Source organism: Heptranchias perlo, chromosome 1 (assembly GCF_035084215.1).
Source record: "Heptranchias perlo isolate sHepPer1 chromosome 1, sHepPer1.hap1, whole genome shotgun sequence".
In the NCBI taxonomy this organism is placed as follows: domain Eukaryota; kingdom Metazoa; phylum Chordata; class Chondrichthyes; order Hexanchiformes; family Hexanchidae; genus Heptranchias; species Heptranchias perlo.
Genome location: NC_090325.1, coordinates 85,113,079 through 85,130,189, shown reverse-complemented (window position 1 = coordinate 85,130,189; position 17,111 = coordinate 85,113,079). Strand labels below are relative to the sequence as shown.

The 17,111-nt window shown below is 41.6% G+C and overlaps 1 protein-coding gene across 19 annotated transcripts in view; it reads right to left on the bottom strand.

Annotated features, from left to right (window-relative positions):
* The window catches only part of fryl (furry homolog, like), a 450,071-nt gene that overhangs the window by 197,928 nt on the left and 235,032 nt on the right, over nt 1-17,111 (bottom strand). For 14 of the 19 annotated variants that reach the window (XM_067987951.1, XM_067987806.1, XM_067987858.1 and 11 more), the window contains 4 exons: nt 14,505-14,597; nt 12,700-12,798; nt 9,114-9,215; nt 7,871-7,915 (listed from right to left, as the gene is read on the bottom strand). In XM_067987951.1, coding sequence (XP_067844052.1) covers nt 7,871-7,915; nt 9,114-9,215; nt 12,700-12,798; nt 14,505-14,597 — 339 coding nt within the window. The remainder of the gene's footprint in view (nt 1-7,870; nt 7,916-9,113; nt 9,216-12,699; nt 12,799-14,504; nt 14,598-17,111) is intronic. The other 5 variants (XM_067987890.1, XM_067987909.1, XM_067987918.1 and 2 more) reach the window with 1 other exon arrangement.

Here is a 17,111-nt window from a genome sequence, read left to right as displayed (position 1 = left end):
AGCTCCACAACACAGTGCTGTGACACATCCACCTGCACAGCACGAGGGAGGGCAACCTCAGAGAGAGAGATGTGTCGCAGAAGGCACTACCCTCGCCACAGGGTCTACAGACTGAGGCTCAGCGTCCTGGACCTCTCTGAGAAGCAGCGCACACGGAGGCTCAGAGTCACTCGACATGTAGTCTTTGATGCTTCGAGCTGCTTCCGGCTGGCCCGAGCACCATCTTCTAACCTGTCGCTATCAAAGTCACCACTGCCCTCAACAATTTCTCCTCCGGATCCTTCCAGGGTGCCACCAGGGACATCGCTGGCGTCTCTCAGTCGTCTGCACAAAAGAGCCCTGCAAATACACCTACACCCACTTTGCAGTGACACAATGGGTGACATCAGGTGTGGGTCTTCATGGTGATCTTCAGGAAAGGGAATTATTGCGCAAACCAGACAAGATTTGCAAAGACGTGGCAGTAGTGGTGATAACAAATTTTAATGTACTTTGCAAAACAAACGAAAGAAAATCAAAAACATGACATTCTGTCATACACCGTTGTGCTCAAAAAACCTTAGCCTTACATTTACGGGAACCCCTACGTGGTGCTACCCCTGTGGCTTCAGCAGAGGTGGCAGGTTGCTCTTGTCAATGCCCTGACCAATGAGATGTTTGCGCGGACACGCTCCGCGTTTCGGGGCCCGTGAGGGCCCCTCCAAAGACTGCTCCACCTGCACCCGTGCAGGGGCAGACTCGGCCACCTGGAGAGGAGGCAGCATTGCGGGTACTGGTTGAGAGGGGGGCAACGGGTGAGACGTGGAAGCGCTTTGAATGGCGTCCCCACTTCCATGTCCTCTTTCACTATCATCCCTCTCCTGGCCCAGGCCCACATCACTCCTTCCACCCTGCTGGATGACAGTTTGGAGGACTTGTGTGAAGCCTTGGAAGGCCAGTTGTAATGTATCTGTCAGCCTGTTTAAGGCGGCAGAATGTTGCTCACCCTGAATCCGAACGGCCGTTGTCAGGGCCTGAATGGACTCATTGTTGAGCCGTGCTTGAAGCTCGATGGAGGCTAGCCTTTCCTCCATCGCAGACATTCCCGCACCTACCCGCGATACTATCTCAGAGATGCCTTCACGTCCCGGTGACAGTATCTCGGAGATACCCTCCTGCACCTGTGCCACCATTCCACTCATGCAGGAGTTGGACTCCTCCATCCTCTGCGCGATTATAGAGAGTGCGCATGGCACCTGTTCCAGTACCTCGGCAATGTACTGCTGGCTCTTGATGACTCTCCTTTTCATGGCTGGCCTCTAGGGCTCAGCATTTGGGTCCAACTGAGCAGAGCCTGGAGAAGAGTGCTCCCACTTACACGGACTCTCCACGGCTGCCCCTGCCACCAGGGTCTGCTCGTGCTCACATGTGCGTGATGACTCACCATGTGAAAGCCCAACTAAGTGAGGACGGGGACCCACCGAGGTGTGTGTATCTGCGCTGATGGATGGCTGGCTCAGATGTGACAATGCACCCTCAGAGGCTGGCAGGTCCTCTGAGGAATCGCCATCCGCAGTCACGGCGGTCGCCGATGGCCCTGCAAGAAAACAGAAAGCAGTATTAAGCATGTGGACAGATGTTGAGGTGCTGCAGATGCCAAGTGATGCTAAGATCATTCGCTATCATGAGTGCTGAGTGTTAGATTTCTGTCACCAGCCGTTTGTGCGCTCCTAGTCTCGGCGTCCACCACGGACAGGCACTCCGATGTCCGGCTTAGTTCCAATGCCTGCTGCTCCGCGTCCGTTAGGACCGCCTGGTGTGGCGGGCCCCCTCCGGTCCTTGCCCACTCCCAGGCATTCTGGCATCTCTTCTCCTAACAAGGCAAAACACAGGGAGGCGTGATTGAATGATGGTTTCATGGTGACCCGCTGCATGCACTGGTGTGGGTGGGGGTGACCGTGAGGGAGATGCATGGGAGGGTGCGTGTGAGACATAGCCATGAGATTGTATGAGGATTGGGTTGCGTTGTCGTGTTCGAATGGGAACTGGGGCGATGAGTAAGTGCAGGCAAGGTGAGGATGATGGTTGAGTGGATGTGAGGAGTGATGCGAGAGCGTTGTGGTGGCAGTGCAGAAGGAGTTGTGTGGTGGTGGAGGTGATGTGGAAGATGGAGTGTGGGAGAATGCGTAAGTATACTCACTTTGGCTGACCTGGTTAGGTCATTAAAGCGCTTCCTGCACTGGACCCAGGTTCGGCACACATGCTGCTGCTGCTGACCTCCTCGGCCACCTCCAGCCAGGCCTTCTTGGTGGCAGAGGGAGGCCACCTCCTCCCATCAGATGGAAAAATAAAATCCCTCCTACTCCTCACCCCATCGAACAGCACCTGGAGTGAGGAGTTAGAAAACCTTGGAGCAGCCTTGCCTTTGGCCTGCTCCATGCTCCAAAAATGTTTCTTTGCTGCAGGAGGAGCATTGGAGGACTGCCCCTTTAAATAGGGGTCCTCCTGCTGACAGCCTGTGATGCGGGTGCGCAGTGCGCCCGCTGCGCAGGTCTGGAACGAGAAACCCGGAAGCAAGCGTAAGTACCTTCAATTAGGCTGCGATCGCCCAAAGTTTAAACCGAAAGCTTACAGGGTAAAGCCAGAGTCAGGGTCCAACGTCTGTCTGCAAGGAGACTCCCCAAAGGAGAAGGTTTGATACACGAAGGGGGATTTTCAACATACACCCGAAACGGGTGCGAATTGGGCAGGGCGTCCACTACACCTGCCCGAAGCTGATGACGTGAAGCATGCACCATTTTCAGGTGTGTATTTCATTTCCATAGGAAAGGTAAGCCGTAGACGCTACGCACACTTGTAATTGGAAGCTTGTCCATCGGGTCACGGTAAATCTGGCAGGACATCTGAAATTTAAAGGCAGTCCGTACCTCTTAAAGGGAAGTGTCTTTGGATAATGTTGCCTTGTTGATCTGCTGCTGCTGGTAAAATGACTCCTTCTAGAGTCCCCCTTTCTCTGCTGTTACCGGGGAAGTCTTGGTGGCGGAGGTGACCAGGAAGAAGGAGGTCCTCTTCCCCACAGATGGACAGAGTGCCCTGCCAGATAGCCTGTCAACAGTGGTCAGATGTTTCTGAGCACGTCAATGCCAGGAACATCGTACAAAGGACCCGGCAGCAATGTCGAAAGAAATTCAATGACTTGATTAGAGCTGCTAAGGTTCCCATTTGCGACTTTCTTACAATCTGCATGGCACTGCACCATGGTACTGTAGTCCCAGCATTAATGAACCTTCCCTCCATCGCTTTCCCTCACGCTCCTCCAATCACAGCAGCACATTTCAATGTATCTCCTTCTGCTTCCACTTGTATACTGTGAACCTGCTGCTTCCCTCATAACTACTAGGCCCTCTTCACCACTACTTCTTTCTCTCACCATGCGCACTATGCTAAGCTGCCACAGACATCTTCACATCCTTTCAACAGTAACATCCTCCCACTCTTCTTGCAGGACAAGCTGGTGTTCAACAGGAGGAGATTTTCAGAAGCCTCAACATCCTTCCTCTAGTGTGCAGCCCAAAACTGCGGTCTTATGCAATTGTGGTTTTACTAAGATTTTATACAGATTCACCATTACATCTTGACTTTTTTATTCTACACCTCTTGCCATAAAATCCAGTATTCGTTTAGTTTGTTTTATAATGGCCATATGCACTTGAGGTGATACTTTTAACATCTTGTAAACCTGAACCTCAAATTGCTTGCTCTTCCACATCAACCAACCCTCCTCCTTTCAAAGTATAAATTTTACTTTATTTTTAAAAAAAGCAAAATGTACAACCTCACACTAATACCAATTCTAATAGAAGGTATCTCAGCCAGTCTGCATCCAATCCTGATCTCTTGTTGGGTGGCATGAGACTGTGATGGCTAGAATTGCCAAGCATTAGGAGTGATAATCACTTTGGCTTTGGTTTAATTATTTTAGTTTAAAATGCAAACTATTTTGATCTGAGTAGCTCTTGTATTAAAAAAAATCACAGCTCCATACATTTAAATGAGACTGTAATCTGTATCACCACTGCGAATCATAAAGGTTATTCCTAATATTTCCCAATGTTGACATCTCCAACAGTGATATACCCATCTGGTCCTTGATTGCCTATTAGGGGAAGGGTTGCCTGTTTTGATGATATGCTGCACAGAAGTCCAAATGACAGGTGATTCTTGCACGTAGTTCTTAGCTTAGTATCATAGTATGTTACAGCACAGAAGGCGATCATTCGGCCCATCGTGCTTGTGCCAGCTCTTTGAAAGAGCTATCCAATTAGTCCCACTCTCTTGCTTTTTCCCTATAGCCCAGTAAATGTTTCCCTTCAAGTATTTATCCAATTCCCTTTAGAAAGTTATTATTGAATCTGCTTCCACTACCCTTTCAGTCATTGCATTCCAGATCATTACAACTCCTTGCGTAAAAAAATGTTTCCTCATAAGAACATAAGAAATAGGAGCAGGCCATACAGCCCCTCGAGCCTGCTCCACCATTCAATAAGATCATTGCTGATCTTCTACCTCAACTCCATTTTCCCACCCTATCCCCATATCCCTTGATTGCCTCTCCAAGCTCATTTTCCATTAGACCCACCTCCTGCTCCCTTGACCCTATTCCCACTAAACTCCTGACAACCTAACTTCCCTTCCTGGTTTAAAGGAATACCAACTAACAGTGACCATACTATGATAGAATTCTATATTAGGTTTGAGAGAAGGGTGAGTCACGAACCAAGGTCTTAAATTTAGGTAAGGCTGACTTTGCAGGGATGAGGCAGGAATTTTTCCAATCACCTTAAATCTGTGTTCTCTGGTTACTGGCCCTTCTGCCACTGGAAACAGTTTCTCCTTATTTACTCTATCAAAACCCTTCATGATTTTGAACAGCTCTATTAAATCTCCCCTTAACCTTCTCTGCTCTAAGGAGAACAACCCCAGCTTCTCCAGTCTTTCCACATAACTGAAGTCCCTCATCCCTGGTACCATTCTAGTATACCACATCTGCACCTTCTCTAAGGTTTTGACATCCTTCCTGAAGTGTGATGCCCAGAATTGAACACAATACTCCAGCTGCAGCCTAACCAGTGTTTTATAAAGGTTTAGCATAACTTTCTTGCTTTTGTATGCTATGCCTCTACTAATAAAGCCCAGGATCCCAAATGCTTCTTTAACAGCCTTCTCAACTTGTTCTGCCACCTTCAAAGATTTGTGTACATACACCCCCAGGTTACTCTGTTCCTGTACCCCCTTTAAAATTGTACCATTTAGTTTATATTGCCTCGCCTTATTCTTCTTACCAAAATGTATCACTTCACGCTTCTCTGCGTTAAATTTCATCTGCCATGTGTCTGCCCATTTCACCAGTCCATCTATGTCCTCCTGAAGTCTGTTATTATCCTCCACATTGTTTACTACATTTCCGAGTTGTGTATCATCTGCAAACTTTGAAATTATACGCTGTATACCCATGTCCAGATCATTAATATATATCAAGAAGAGCAGTGGACCTAATACCGTCCTCTGGGGAACACCACTGTATACTTCCCTCCAGTCTGAAAAACAATCGCTCACCACTGCTCTCTGCTTTCTGTTCCTTGGCCAATTTTGTATCCACACTGCCACTGCCTCTTTAATCCCATTGGCTTTAATTTTGCTAACAAGTCTATTATGTGGTGTTTTATCAAATACCTTTTGAAAGTCCATATACACAACATCAACCACATTAACTGGCTATAAATTTACACAAGACCTAAACGTTAGATTCAATAAAAACAAAATCCAAATTAAGTGATGCACTCATCCTTAATTAGCATATCTGCTTAATCATGGAAGCCCGGCCCAAGTAATTTTTTTGTGGCTCTATATTTTCAGGCTTTCGCTCTGCAGCACTTCGCAAATTCCTGGCAAAATCTTAACATTTTGGATAAACTGGAAACACAACAAACCTAACTCTAAAAGAAACATGATCCTCAGACAATCCCTTTGCTATAGCAGACAGCACACAACACCTTCAGATATTGAACATAACTTCAAAAGGAAGCACATCATTAGATGGGAAGAGAATCTCATGAGCCAGCCCTCACCCCCAATAAAACCAACAGGGTAAGAGATCTGGCACTACTGCATGGGAGAAAAACTGGATTCTGCACCCTTCTTAAGGAACCACAGAAATATCGACAGGAAGAAGGATGTTGGAAGTCTGAAGAGAAGGCATTTTTGTCTTCAATAAATGTTTAAAACATCTAGCGCTTGCTCAGAGGCTCTTAGCTTTATTTTGATTGCCTGGGTTAGGTATAAACTTCATTGCATTATCTCTTTCTGTTTTATTCTCCACCTTATTATCCAACAAGCTTGCATAACTGAAAGCTAAATCATCCACAAAATTCATAATTGGTACATCTACACAAGGAAATCACCTCAAGGGTGGTGTAATTCCTCACAATGCAGGCAATGCTGAACTGCTGGATCTATTGTTATCTGAAGAATATTCTCCACAAAAGTGCTATGCTGGGAGATAGCACAAAACACGTGTTACAATTACCCTATTTTGTGCTGCATTACTTAGCCCAATAAATTTGATATATGGCATTATAAACATGCATTACAGAGCTGAAACCAGGTTACCAAACCCCTTATTCAAAAGCACAAAATTATGAGGTCCCATGAGAAGATTACTGCAATGTAGAATTGCTTCTAACAAGAAACCATAGACTCTTGCAATGGCAAATTGGAATAGCTGGAGATATACCCCGATTGCTTTGCACGTCTGTTCTCAATGATAGTGGTAGTAATCCTTAAAACGTAAGTGACGCAGGAAGCTAAACAATCAGTTACCCATCCACCTGTGACTACTATACATTAATATTCAGGAAAGGGGGCAATTTGGGGATTAAGAAATACTTGGGTTGCATTGGGAAGGATGAGGGGCCAATGCTACAATTTCCTCTCCTTTCTCTGCAGAAGGGGTTCACGATAAATCATACACTGGAATTTTTAGTTCTCATTTAATTTTTTTGATACAATTATATGAATTACACTTTTTCTTGATTCTAGCAGGTTTAGCTTTGGGGAAAGAGGTCAGTGGTTTCACGCATTTTAGATGTCAAAAAATGTGCACTTTTTAAAACTACAGTGTCTCAAAGGATCTTCCTGGTCTTCATTTCTTAGCTATATTTGTTGGACGTTTTTGGATTACTTAGCTGAAGTACTGTTCACAATCTAGTTCTGATAATTCAAAGTTGTTTATGCACAAAAAAACTGAATTATCCAAAACTTTTAATTATCCAAAAATTTGAATTAAGCAAGGGAAAAACACAGTAAAGTAGGAATGTGGTGCAAAAATTTTTGAATTATCAAATAATCAGAATTAAGCAAGTTTGAATTAAGAGTAGATTGCATACAAAGAATTGATAGTCAAGAGTAAATACAAAGCAGAAATCTCACCAAGGGGTTCAAAACATTATAAATCACAAAATCAAGCCTCAAGTGGTTTATCGCTATCATCTCAACTGCTTGATGAGGTTAATGCTTTCTATTCATTCCTGGGTATAGACAATCTGTTTTGATATATGTGGGGCAGTTTTATACTGTTTTCATTTTTTTTTGCTGGTGATTGATGTAATGGTGAACACCTTAGCCAGGTCACTCCATACAATTAACATGTGAGGCGATCCTCACTGAGGGATTAACAACTGTAATGCAATCACTGCAGTTTTATTGATTGCTGGTCTGCAGTTTAGTACTAAAAACACTATCTATATAAAGATAGAGTGATTACATCATCTGTCTGCTTATTACTAATTTTCTAGACTGTATATGTTTGAGAACTTGGTTTATACATACTCACCTGCAAAGTTTCTATTTGCTTTCTGATACTGTTGTTAGATGGCATCTGAATAAAGCAATGCAAGACAGCAAAACATAAACAAGCATGAGAATGGGATGTCCATGCATGTTAGATGGGGAACAAAGCACAAACGTAATTTCTTAATGGCTTTTGATGAACAAGGTTAAGTACAACATAGAGCGAAGTAAACAGCTTATGTTGAACATAATTGCACATCTGCAAAATTCAAACAAAAAGCACTGCAATGCATTGCTAGCATTATAACTTAAAGTTAAACTGAATTTTTAAATTATATCTTTGGAAAACACTACTTAAACAAATAATGAAATATGGTATCAATATCAAAAGCATTTTGTCCCTCCCTTTAAAGAATTTGTTTCTTGATGCTAAATACAAGCATAAATGAATATATAATTGAGTTAGTAGTGAGTTCAACAAGACAAAACAAGACAGAATATACATATACAGCCATGAGGAGCACCAAGAATAAATGGAATGATGAGCATGCAAAATGAAAAAAGATGTTTTCCTGGAAAGCTGATGTCTGGAATTCACAGTGAAAGCCATCTCTAACATCTGACCACCAGAAGTTCAGATTATTTAGAAAGTAGTAATACTCCACATCTAAAACAATATTTGTTTGGAATACAACTCAAAAAGCAGAACACTGCAAATGCAAGTACAATAAACAATATGGTACATTAAAGAGCAACTAAACATTACTATCAGAGGGTTAAAATTCCTGCACGTCACTGGTCCACTGGTGCTGCTTTTAGTTCAGGACCTAGCCAAAATGATTTGTAAGCAGATTGAAGTAGTAGAGAATAAACAGAAAGTTAAACGGGGGAAAATTACCTCTGATTTTTTTGCCCTATTATTTGTGGCTAAGTGGATAAATAAAAAAGAACATTACCAAAAAAAAATCACTATGTCTGAAAAAACAGAATGCAAAAAGACAAAAATAAAAATAGTAAATGGAATGTGGTAATTAAAACAACTTTTTAAAAATTACACATTCCTTAAGATTAGAGTATTTTGACAGTGACTTGCACCCCAAGACTAGCAGATTGCTAAGTATGCTGATCTTCGTCAAGCAACTTCAGACAAATTATTCTGACACCTGATTGTTATGCATTAATTTCATTTTATGGATTTCTTTTAAGGAATCACAACAGTTTTCAGAAGCATAGAATATTACAATATTTTTTGATCAAATGGATTTTGCTCATTGTCCATTTCTTACCTTTAAGTGAGACAGACAATTCTGAAGGAATATGTGCCAGTTGTTGAGAAAGAACGGCTTTTGACTGACACACAGCAGGCAGGTAACCAATGGGTACAGGGCCTGGGAACAAAAAATACAAATAAAGCCAGTATCAGTGAGCTTAAACAGATATTGCAAAATGGTCCCAGGGGGTAACTAACAGAAAATACAAAGGGATAAAGATTCAGTTTTTTTTAAGTCAAAACTGAATTGTACTTGTAATGGTGTGAATGGTATTCCAGGCCTACATGTTTACTCTTAATTCTGATACTCTACCTAAATTCTAAAAGAAAGAATATTTCAATCAGAGGTACAGCTATTTGCAACAGTGCGCCTTTTAACTTACAATTACATAAACCACAGAAACCACTCAGCAATACGCAGCAAAATATTCACACAAATTTACTTCTGTCAGTCCATCATGCCCTAGAGTCGGTCCTAACTCAAATCCCACACGAGAATCTTGAGCGACTTACTAGGGAAAAGTAGCTGAGGTGGTTTCTCGTTCCCTTACTCACTTTTTATTTTCGGAGTACCTTCTCCTAATGGGTTGCAACCAAGGCTAAATAGATCCACTAACTCTTTATGATTGGAGGGAGGGATGGGCGGTGGTGGGGGGAGTGCCATCTGCACTCATCGGACGCAAGTACCCCCGCTGGACGTTAATCCAGCATTCAGAATCGGTGCACTGGTCTCCGCTCGCCGGGGCAGTCTGGAGTGGGGCCCGAACCCAACCCTTCTGCCTCAGAGGAAGGAATACTACCACTTAGCAAATAGTCAATCCATTGTAATGCTAAATACAGTTAAAATTGTATTAACTTATTAGAGGAATAACAACAAATTTGAAGATTTCAAAAAAATGAATAAAATAAAAATTCCAGCACCAATAACAACTTGCATCTATATAGCACCTTTAACATAGAAAAACATCCCAATGCACTGCACAGAAGCATAATCAGATAAAAGGCCAAGCCATAGAAGGAGATATTACGTGGGGTAATTAAAAGCTTGGTCAAAGAAGTAGATTTTAAGGAGGGACTTAAAGAAGGAGAGGGAGGTGGAGAGGTTTACGGAGGAAATTTCAGACAGGACCTACATGATTGAAGGCATGGCTGCCAATCGTGGGGCAAAGGGGTGGGGTATGCACAAGAGGCCAGAGTTGGACATAACATCAGAGCAGCAGGCAACTCTGTATTCACCTCAGACAACAGAGGTGAATCATAGAATGGTTAAAGCACAGAAGGAAGCCATTTGGCCCATTAAGCCCATGCCCGCTATTTGTAAGAGCAATCCAGTTAGTCCCATTCCTCCACTCTTTTCCCGTAGCCCTGCAAATTTTTTACCTTCAAGTATTTAGCCAATTCCTTTTCGAAAGCCACAATTGAATCTGCTCCCACCACCCTTTCAGGTCGTGCATTCCAAATCATAATTGCTCGCTGCTTAAAAAAGATTTTCCTCATGTTGCCGTTGGTCCTTTTGCCAATCACCTTAAATCTGTGTCCTCTGGTTCTCGACCCTTCCGCCAATTGGGACAGTTACTCTTTATTTACTTTATCTAAACCCTTCATCACTTTGAACACTTCTATCAAATCTCCTCTTAACCTTCGCTGCTCTAAGGTGAACCGCAGCTTCTCCAGTCTATCCATGTAACTGAAGTCCCCCATCCCTGGAACCATTCTAGTAAATCTTTTCTGCACCCTCTCGAAGGCCTTCACATCCTTCCTAAAGTGTGGTGCCCAGAATTGGACACAATAATCCAGTTGTGGCTGAACCAGTATTTTATAAAGGTTCAACATAACTTCAACATTACCAGCGATGCCCTCATCCAGTGAATGAATCAAATATTTATTGCCCGTCCCTAATTGCCCTTGAGAAGGTGATGGTGAGCCGCCTTCTTGAACCGCTGCAGTCCATGTGGTGGAGGTTCTCCCACAGTGCTGTTAGGTAGGGAGTTCCAAGATTTTAACCAAGCGACGATGAAGGAACGGTGATATACTTCCAAGTCGGGATGGTGTGTGACTTGGAGGGAACGTGCAGGTAGTGGTGTTCCCATGCACTTGCTGCCCTTGTCCTTCTAGGTGGTAGAGGTCACAGGTTTGGGAAGTGCTGTCGAAGAAGCCTTGGCGAGTTGATGCAGTGCACCTTGTAGATGGTACACACTGCAGCCACGGTGCGCCAGTGGCGGAGGGAGTGAATGTTTAAGGTGGTGGATAGGGTGCCAATCAAGCAGGCTGCTTTGTCCTGGATTGTGTTGAGCTTCTTGAGTGTTGTTGGAGTTGCACTCATCCAGGCAAGTGGAGAGTATTTCATCACACTCCTGACTTGTGCCTTATAAATGGCTTTGGGGAGTCAGGAGGTGAGTCACTCGCTGCAGAATACTCAGCTTCTGACCTACTCTTGTAGACACAATATTCATGTATATAACATCCTTGCTTTTGTACCCTATGCCTCTATTTATAAAGCCCAGGACCCCGTATGCTTTTTTAACCACTTTCTCAATCTGTCCTGTCACCTTCAAAGTTTTGTGTACTTATATCCCCAGGTCTCTTTGTTCCTGCACCCCCTTTAGAATTGTACCATTTAGTTTATATTGCCTCTTCTCATTCTTCCTACCAAAATGTATGACTTCACATTTCTCTGTGTTAAATTTCATCTGCCATGTGTCCGCCCATTCCACCAGCCTGTCTTTATCCTCTTGAAGTCTATCACTATCCTCCTCACAGTTTACTCCACTTCCAAGTTTGGTGTCATCTGCAAATTTTGAAATTGTGCCCTGTGCACCCAAGTCCAAGTCATTCATGCGGTTCCTCTCGTACTGAGCAGGATTACTATTGCAACAACACATCATCAGTAGGGTAAAACTAACCTGTCTCAGGATGGTCTAAACCCAGCTCTCACATGCCCTATTAGTGGGTGAACAATCCAACGCTTGGTGAATTCTGCTTCACAGTGATAGTACCGACCCCTGGGGAACACCACTGCGTACCTTCCTCCAGTCCAAAAAACAACTGTTCACCACTGCTCTCTTTCTTGTCACTTAGCCAATTTCATATCCATGCTGCCACTGCCCCTTTTATTCCATGGGCTTCAATTTTGCTGACAAGCCTATAATGGAGCTTGTGTAGAATTTTTATGTTGTCAGCAAAACTGACTAACTTAATGTTTGATTTCGGTATTGAAGTAACTTAGGTGGATTAGATACACTGAGAGTCCAAGCACAGATTATTGTGGGGCTATACATATTTCTCCCTAGTATTACATTACATCTCTCATGGGTATCCACGGTTTCATATTTAGTGCCAGTGACCAGCATAACGTAGATTCACATTAGGGAGATGTAGACAATAGACGTATTAGTCAGACAAGATTCTAACAAACATCTGTGCATTTCTTCAGGTTTGACAACTGTCAACAACAAATCTTCAAACCAGGGCTACAGGATTTTTTTTCTATAAATGGAGGTTGCTGGTAATCGTGTGCTATTAAGTGAGTTTAACTTATTACATTCATCCTGGCACATAACTGTATTCGTTTGACACAGAACTGACAATTTCAAAACACTTACCAATGAATGTTTCTTTCTTGATGAAAGCTCAAAGGTGGTCTGATACAGCATCTCCACAAAATTCTTGAGACATGGCACATTCACTTCATTTTTAACAGCCTAGACAAACAAGTTTGGAGAGATCAGTGTACTCTCCAAATAGGTTCAATGAAAACAAAATTTATTCATTTTTTCAGTTTTTCACATTACATTGAAGTCATCACCCTTTTCAGAATTTGAATATGTGTAAAGTCTCCACAAATTGCAACTTCCAAGTTGTGCTGTCCCAGAGATTGATGGCATTTCAGTAACTGATGCTATCATGATGATGTGTGAGGCGGCACAACAGCGGTTTAAACTGGCACGGAGGCACATTATCATTGCAGTCTGTCTTACCTACTGGCTTTTGTCGAGACTGGACTTGCACATATTTAGCAGACAGTGAAAAGTAGTGGCTTTAAGAAAGATCAGGCAATTTTAAATCCTGTCTGAGACTGCAGCTATTTAAAAAAATTTGTTCTCAGGATGTGGATGACGTGGCAAGGCCGTATTTATTATCGATCCCTAGTTGCTCTGAAAAGGTGGTGCTGGGCCTTGTACTTGAACCATTGCAGTCCTTGTGGTGATGGTAGAGAAGCTACTTCCACCTCCTTTTGCACTCAGCTCCTGCATCCATGACCGGATCAAGGCTGTGATAAGATCTAGAGTCAAATGATTCTGGTGGAATCTAAACTGAGCATCGATGAGCAAGTTATTGGTAAGTAAATCTTGGGGTCAAAAGCTCAGGAGTTAAATACTGAACAACCCAGGAAAGAACCCAATCTTTGTATTTACTTGCTATGAGAGGTGGTACTCCTTACTAACTGAACAAGCCTATGTTTTAAAAACAAAAGCAACTACCTTTAAATTTACTCATAAAAAGTAATTGCCCTGGTCCATTTTTCAGATGATAATAAAAACAGCAATGTTCAGGCTAAATACAGTTACTGCACTGAACTGTGATTCTCTGCCCAGTTTAAGTGCATTGCATTTTTAAAAGAGAAAATTTCCATCAACTTTGCTAGGTGTCGTTGAATATTTACTAACAAGCTGCAGTAATTATCTTACCATAGGTTGTAATTTAACAAGGCGTTGGTTGACATAATCATGCTTCTGACCCTTGTGTAATGATCTAGCATTCTTGCAGTCCACCAGTGTCAGCAATCTATCTAATGAGCTTTTTCAAAATTTACTCAAAATCTTCTAACCTCATGCCTACTCTTAGTTTGAAACTTATATTGATACAATAACACAACTCCTTTAATTACAACACAAGCACCAAATTGATTCCTTATTATTCTTTGACAACACCATGATATTTTAATCCTTCAACTGCATTTTGAATTGTTAAGAATGATTATCATATGATTCATAAAATGATTACAGACTACCAACAGACACATATATTTTCTTTTGTAAATTATTGCCAATTATAATATCTGCAGTGACAATTATGTTCTATACAATTGAAAAGGTCAGCTTTGCACTAGTTGGCAGAAAACTGGCTATGCTGAACTCATGTATAATGGGAACCAGAACACTATATTTGATTAAAAAACACTAAGTTTGAAGTTTATCATTTGAATATTAATCTCAATTTTACTTAATCCACACTGTTGGCCGTTTGCCTGAAAAATAACAAAAGTTCCTTCCATTACAAGTCAAGACAGGAATCTAGCAACAAAATAAGGACGTTTTCTAAAAATGTGCAAGGTAATAACATATGTTAGTTATGTCATGAGCCATTTCTCTTTACATAGTGTTAGGACAGAAAATAGTAAACTTACAGCAGCCACAGGAATCAGAATTTCCACAAAGAGTCCAGCAAGTGCATGTTTTATGTCTTTATCTTTTACTTCATGGAAATACTGTGCACATTCCTGTAGAAAATAAAATCTAGTTAGAAATCTCTGAATTCCATAACAAAAACAAAACAAAAAAGTGAATACTGGTTTCCAATATAACTTTGTAACTAATCCAGAAAGTCCTACACTATTGAAATCAATGACTGCACAAAAGCAGAAAAAGGCAGTAAAATGTTATCCAGCCCAGCAATACAATGCACAAATGCAAAAACCTTTGGATGGCGAAGAAACCCACAATAAGACGGTTATGAAAAAGAACATAAAAATAATTTTACAAAATTTTAAAATGTCACTAGGCAGCAAAGCATGTCGGTACTCCAACACACAATGCCATGGCTACTAGGATACAGATTCCATTCTCCCACTCTAATGTTGTTGTTAGCCATCCTTGAGCGTAGGTCACGTCCTTCCTTACTGGGAGAGAGGAAAATCAGAGGGTGAAATATCACCACGTCATTCTTTACACTTAGAATGTTACAGCACAGAAAGAAGCCTTTCAACTCATTAAGTCTATTTGGTGTTTTTCTCCATGAGTCACCTTGTCTAATCCCACTCCCCATACATCTTGATATTTCTCTTTTTCCAAGCGACTACCTAATTTCCTTTTAAAAGTATTTATGGACCCCACTTCAACAATGGATTGTGGCAGAAAATTCCACATTCTAACTCTGCAAATAAATACTTTCTAACCTCTCTTTTAATTCTTTTCCTGATTATCTCAAATTTGTGCCCTTTTGTTACTGCCCAGGTGTCCTGTGGAAACAAAATATCACTATTTACCTCATTGTCTTAGAGATCTCTATCAGGTCACCCTTAGGTCTTTTCAATCTAGTGAATAAAATCCTAATTTCTCAAGTTTTGTCATAACTGTAATACCTTTCTTTGATAAAAACCTACTGAACAATACTACATTTTTCTTCATTACTTTCATATACTTTCTATAATGGGGTGTCCAAAACTGTAAAAAATACTCCAACTGTGGCCAAAGATCTTCCACAAATTAAATTCTCCTCCTTGCTTTTGCACTCTATACCTCAAAACAAAATAAAGGTTTCCATTTGCCTTTTTTATGGCTGTATCTACTTCAAGTGCTACCTTTAATGACCTGTGTATCTGCACATCAAGGACCATCTGCTCCACTACTGCATTTACAGTGCATTTTCTTTCCCTATTCTTATTTCCAAAAATCTATTACTTCACATTTTTCTACAATGAATTGCATTTGCCACCCTGGTAGCCTACCAATGATCCTCCGCAGTTTTTCAGAATCTTCATCACAATTTTCCTTATCTGGCAATTTAGCATCATCACCAAAGTCATGATCATTTATGTGTATATAGCTGATGAGGGTAGCTCCAACACAGACCCACATGGAATACCAGTTCAATTAAATCTACTTTACCCCTACCATTTACTTTCTGCCCTCCAACTGTTTCACCGCCCATATAGTCACATTCCCCCTCAATTCCATGTACCATTTCTTTGCTATATGGTACCTTTATCAAATACTTATCTTATGTGGTACCTTATCAAATACTTATTGAAAATCCATATAAACCACATCAACTGGATTTCCTTTACCTATCCTCTCTGCTATTTCTTCAAAGAATGCTATACGGTTGATCATTCAGAAATCCATGCTTAACTCACATTTCTCCAAGTTGTTAGTAATTTTATCCTGTATTATTGGCTATTAGTATACCAACAACTGAAGAAAGGATAACTGGCTTATTCCAGTCTCCTTTAATGAAGAGGGCTGTCACATCTGCACCCTTTCCATCCTCTGGCACAATTTTCCTTCCTTGCAACCGATTCTGAACACCCCAGGTGACAGCCTGGGAGCAAATCGTGATCTTAGCTGCAGGAATTCAATGGCTCAGGGAAACCAAAAAAGGAGAAAAATGAGAAAATGTTACCTTAAAAAAAAGGAAATTGTTAATTTCGAAAAAGATTTTGTGCTTGCATAATTCAAATCTTATGACTAACAAATATTGTGTGCCTGGTTAAATTAAATAATTCCATTGCCTTTCTGACTGACATGAGTCACACATACATTTCTCTGTAGTTCCAGAATAATACCCTTTAAATTATACAGAAAACATATAAATGCATCACCATTTTGTTTTCTACAATTTCTCATCATCTTAAGGCATTCCTTGCTGGGATATGGTCCCATGGGTGCAGGCAGATCACTGCTGCCCATGAAGTACCATATTCATGTGTTAACCTTGGAAACATCAAAAAGCTGTTAAACTATAGGGGCATCACAGCTGAACCCCACCAATCCTGTCCTCACCTCACATCAAACCTGGGACTTTGTCAAGTCTATACAGCTCAGCAACTCATTGGATAAACTCAATAAGCCATCGGGGAATCAATTAATAAATCACCATTAACAAAGCTGATGAGGCATAAAAAGAGGAACCACTGTGGAACTAGACCTTTCTGTGTCCTCACCACACTTATCAAATAAAATTAGGCAAGGAAATCCATATAATAATTGTACTGTTTCATCTTAGTGTAAGTGGG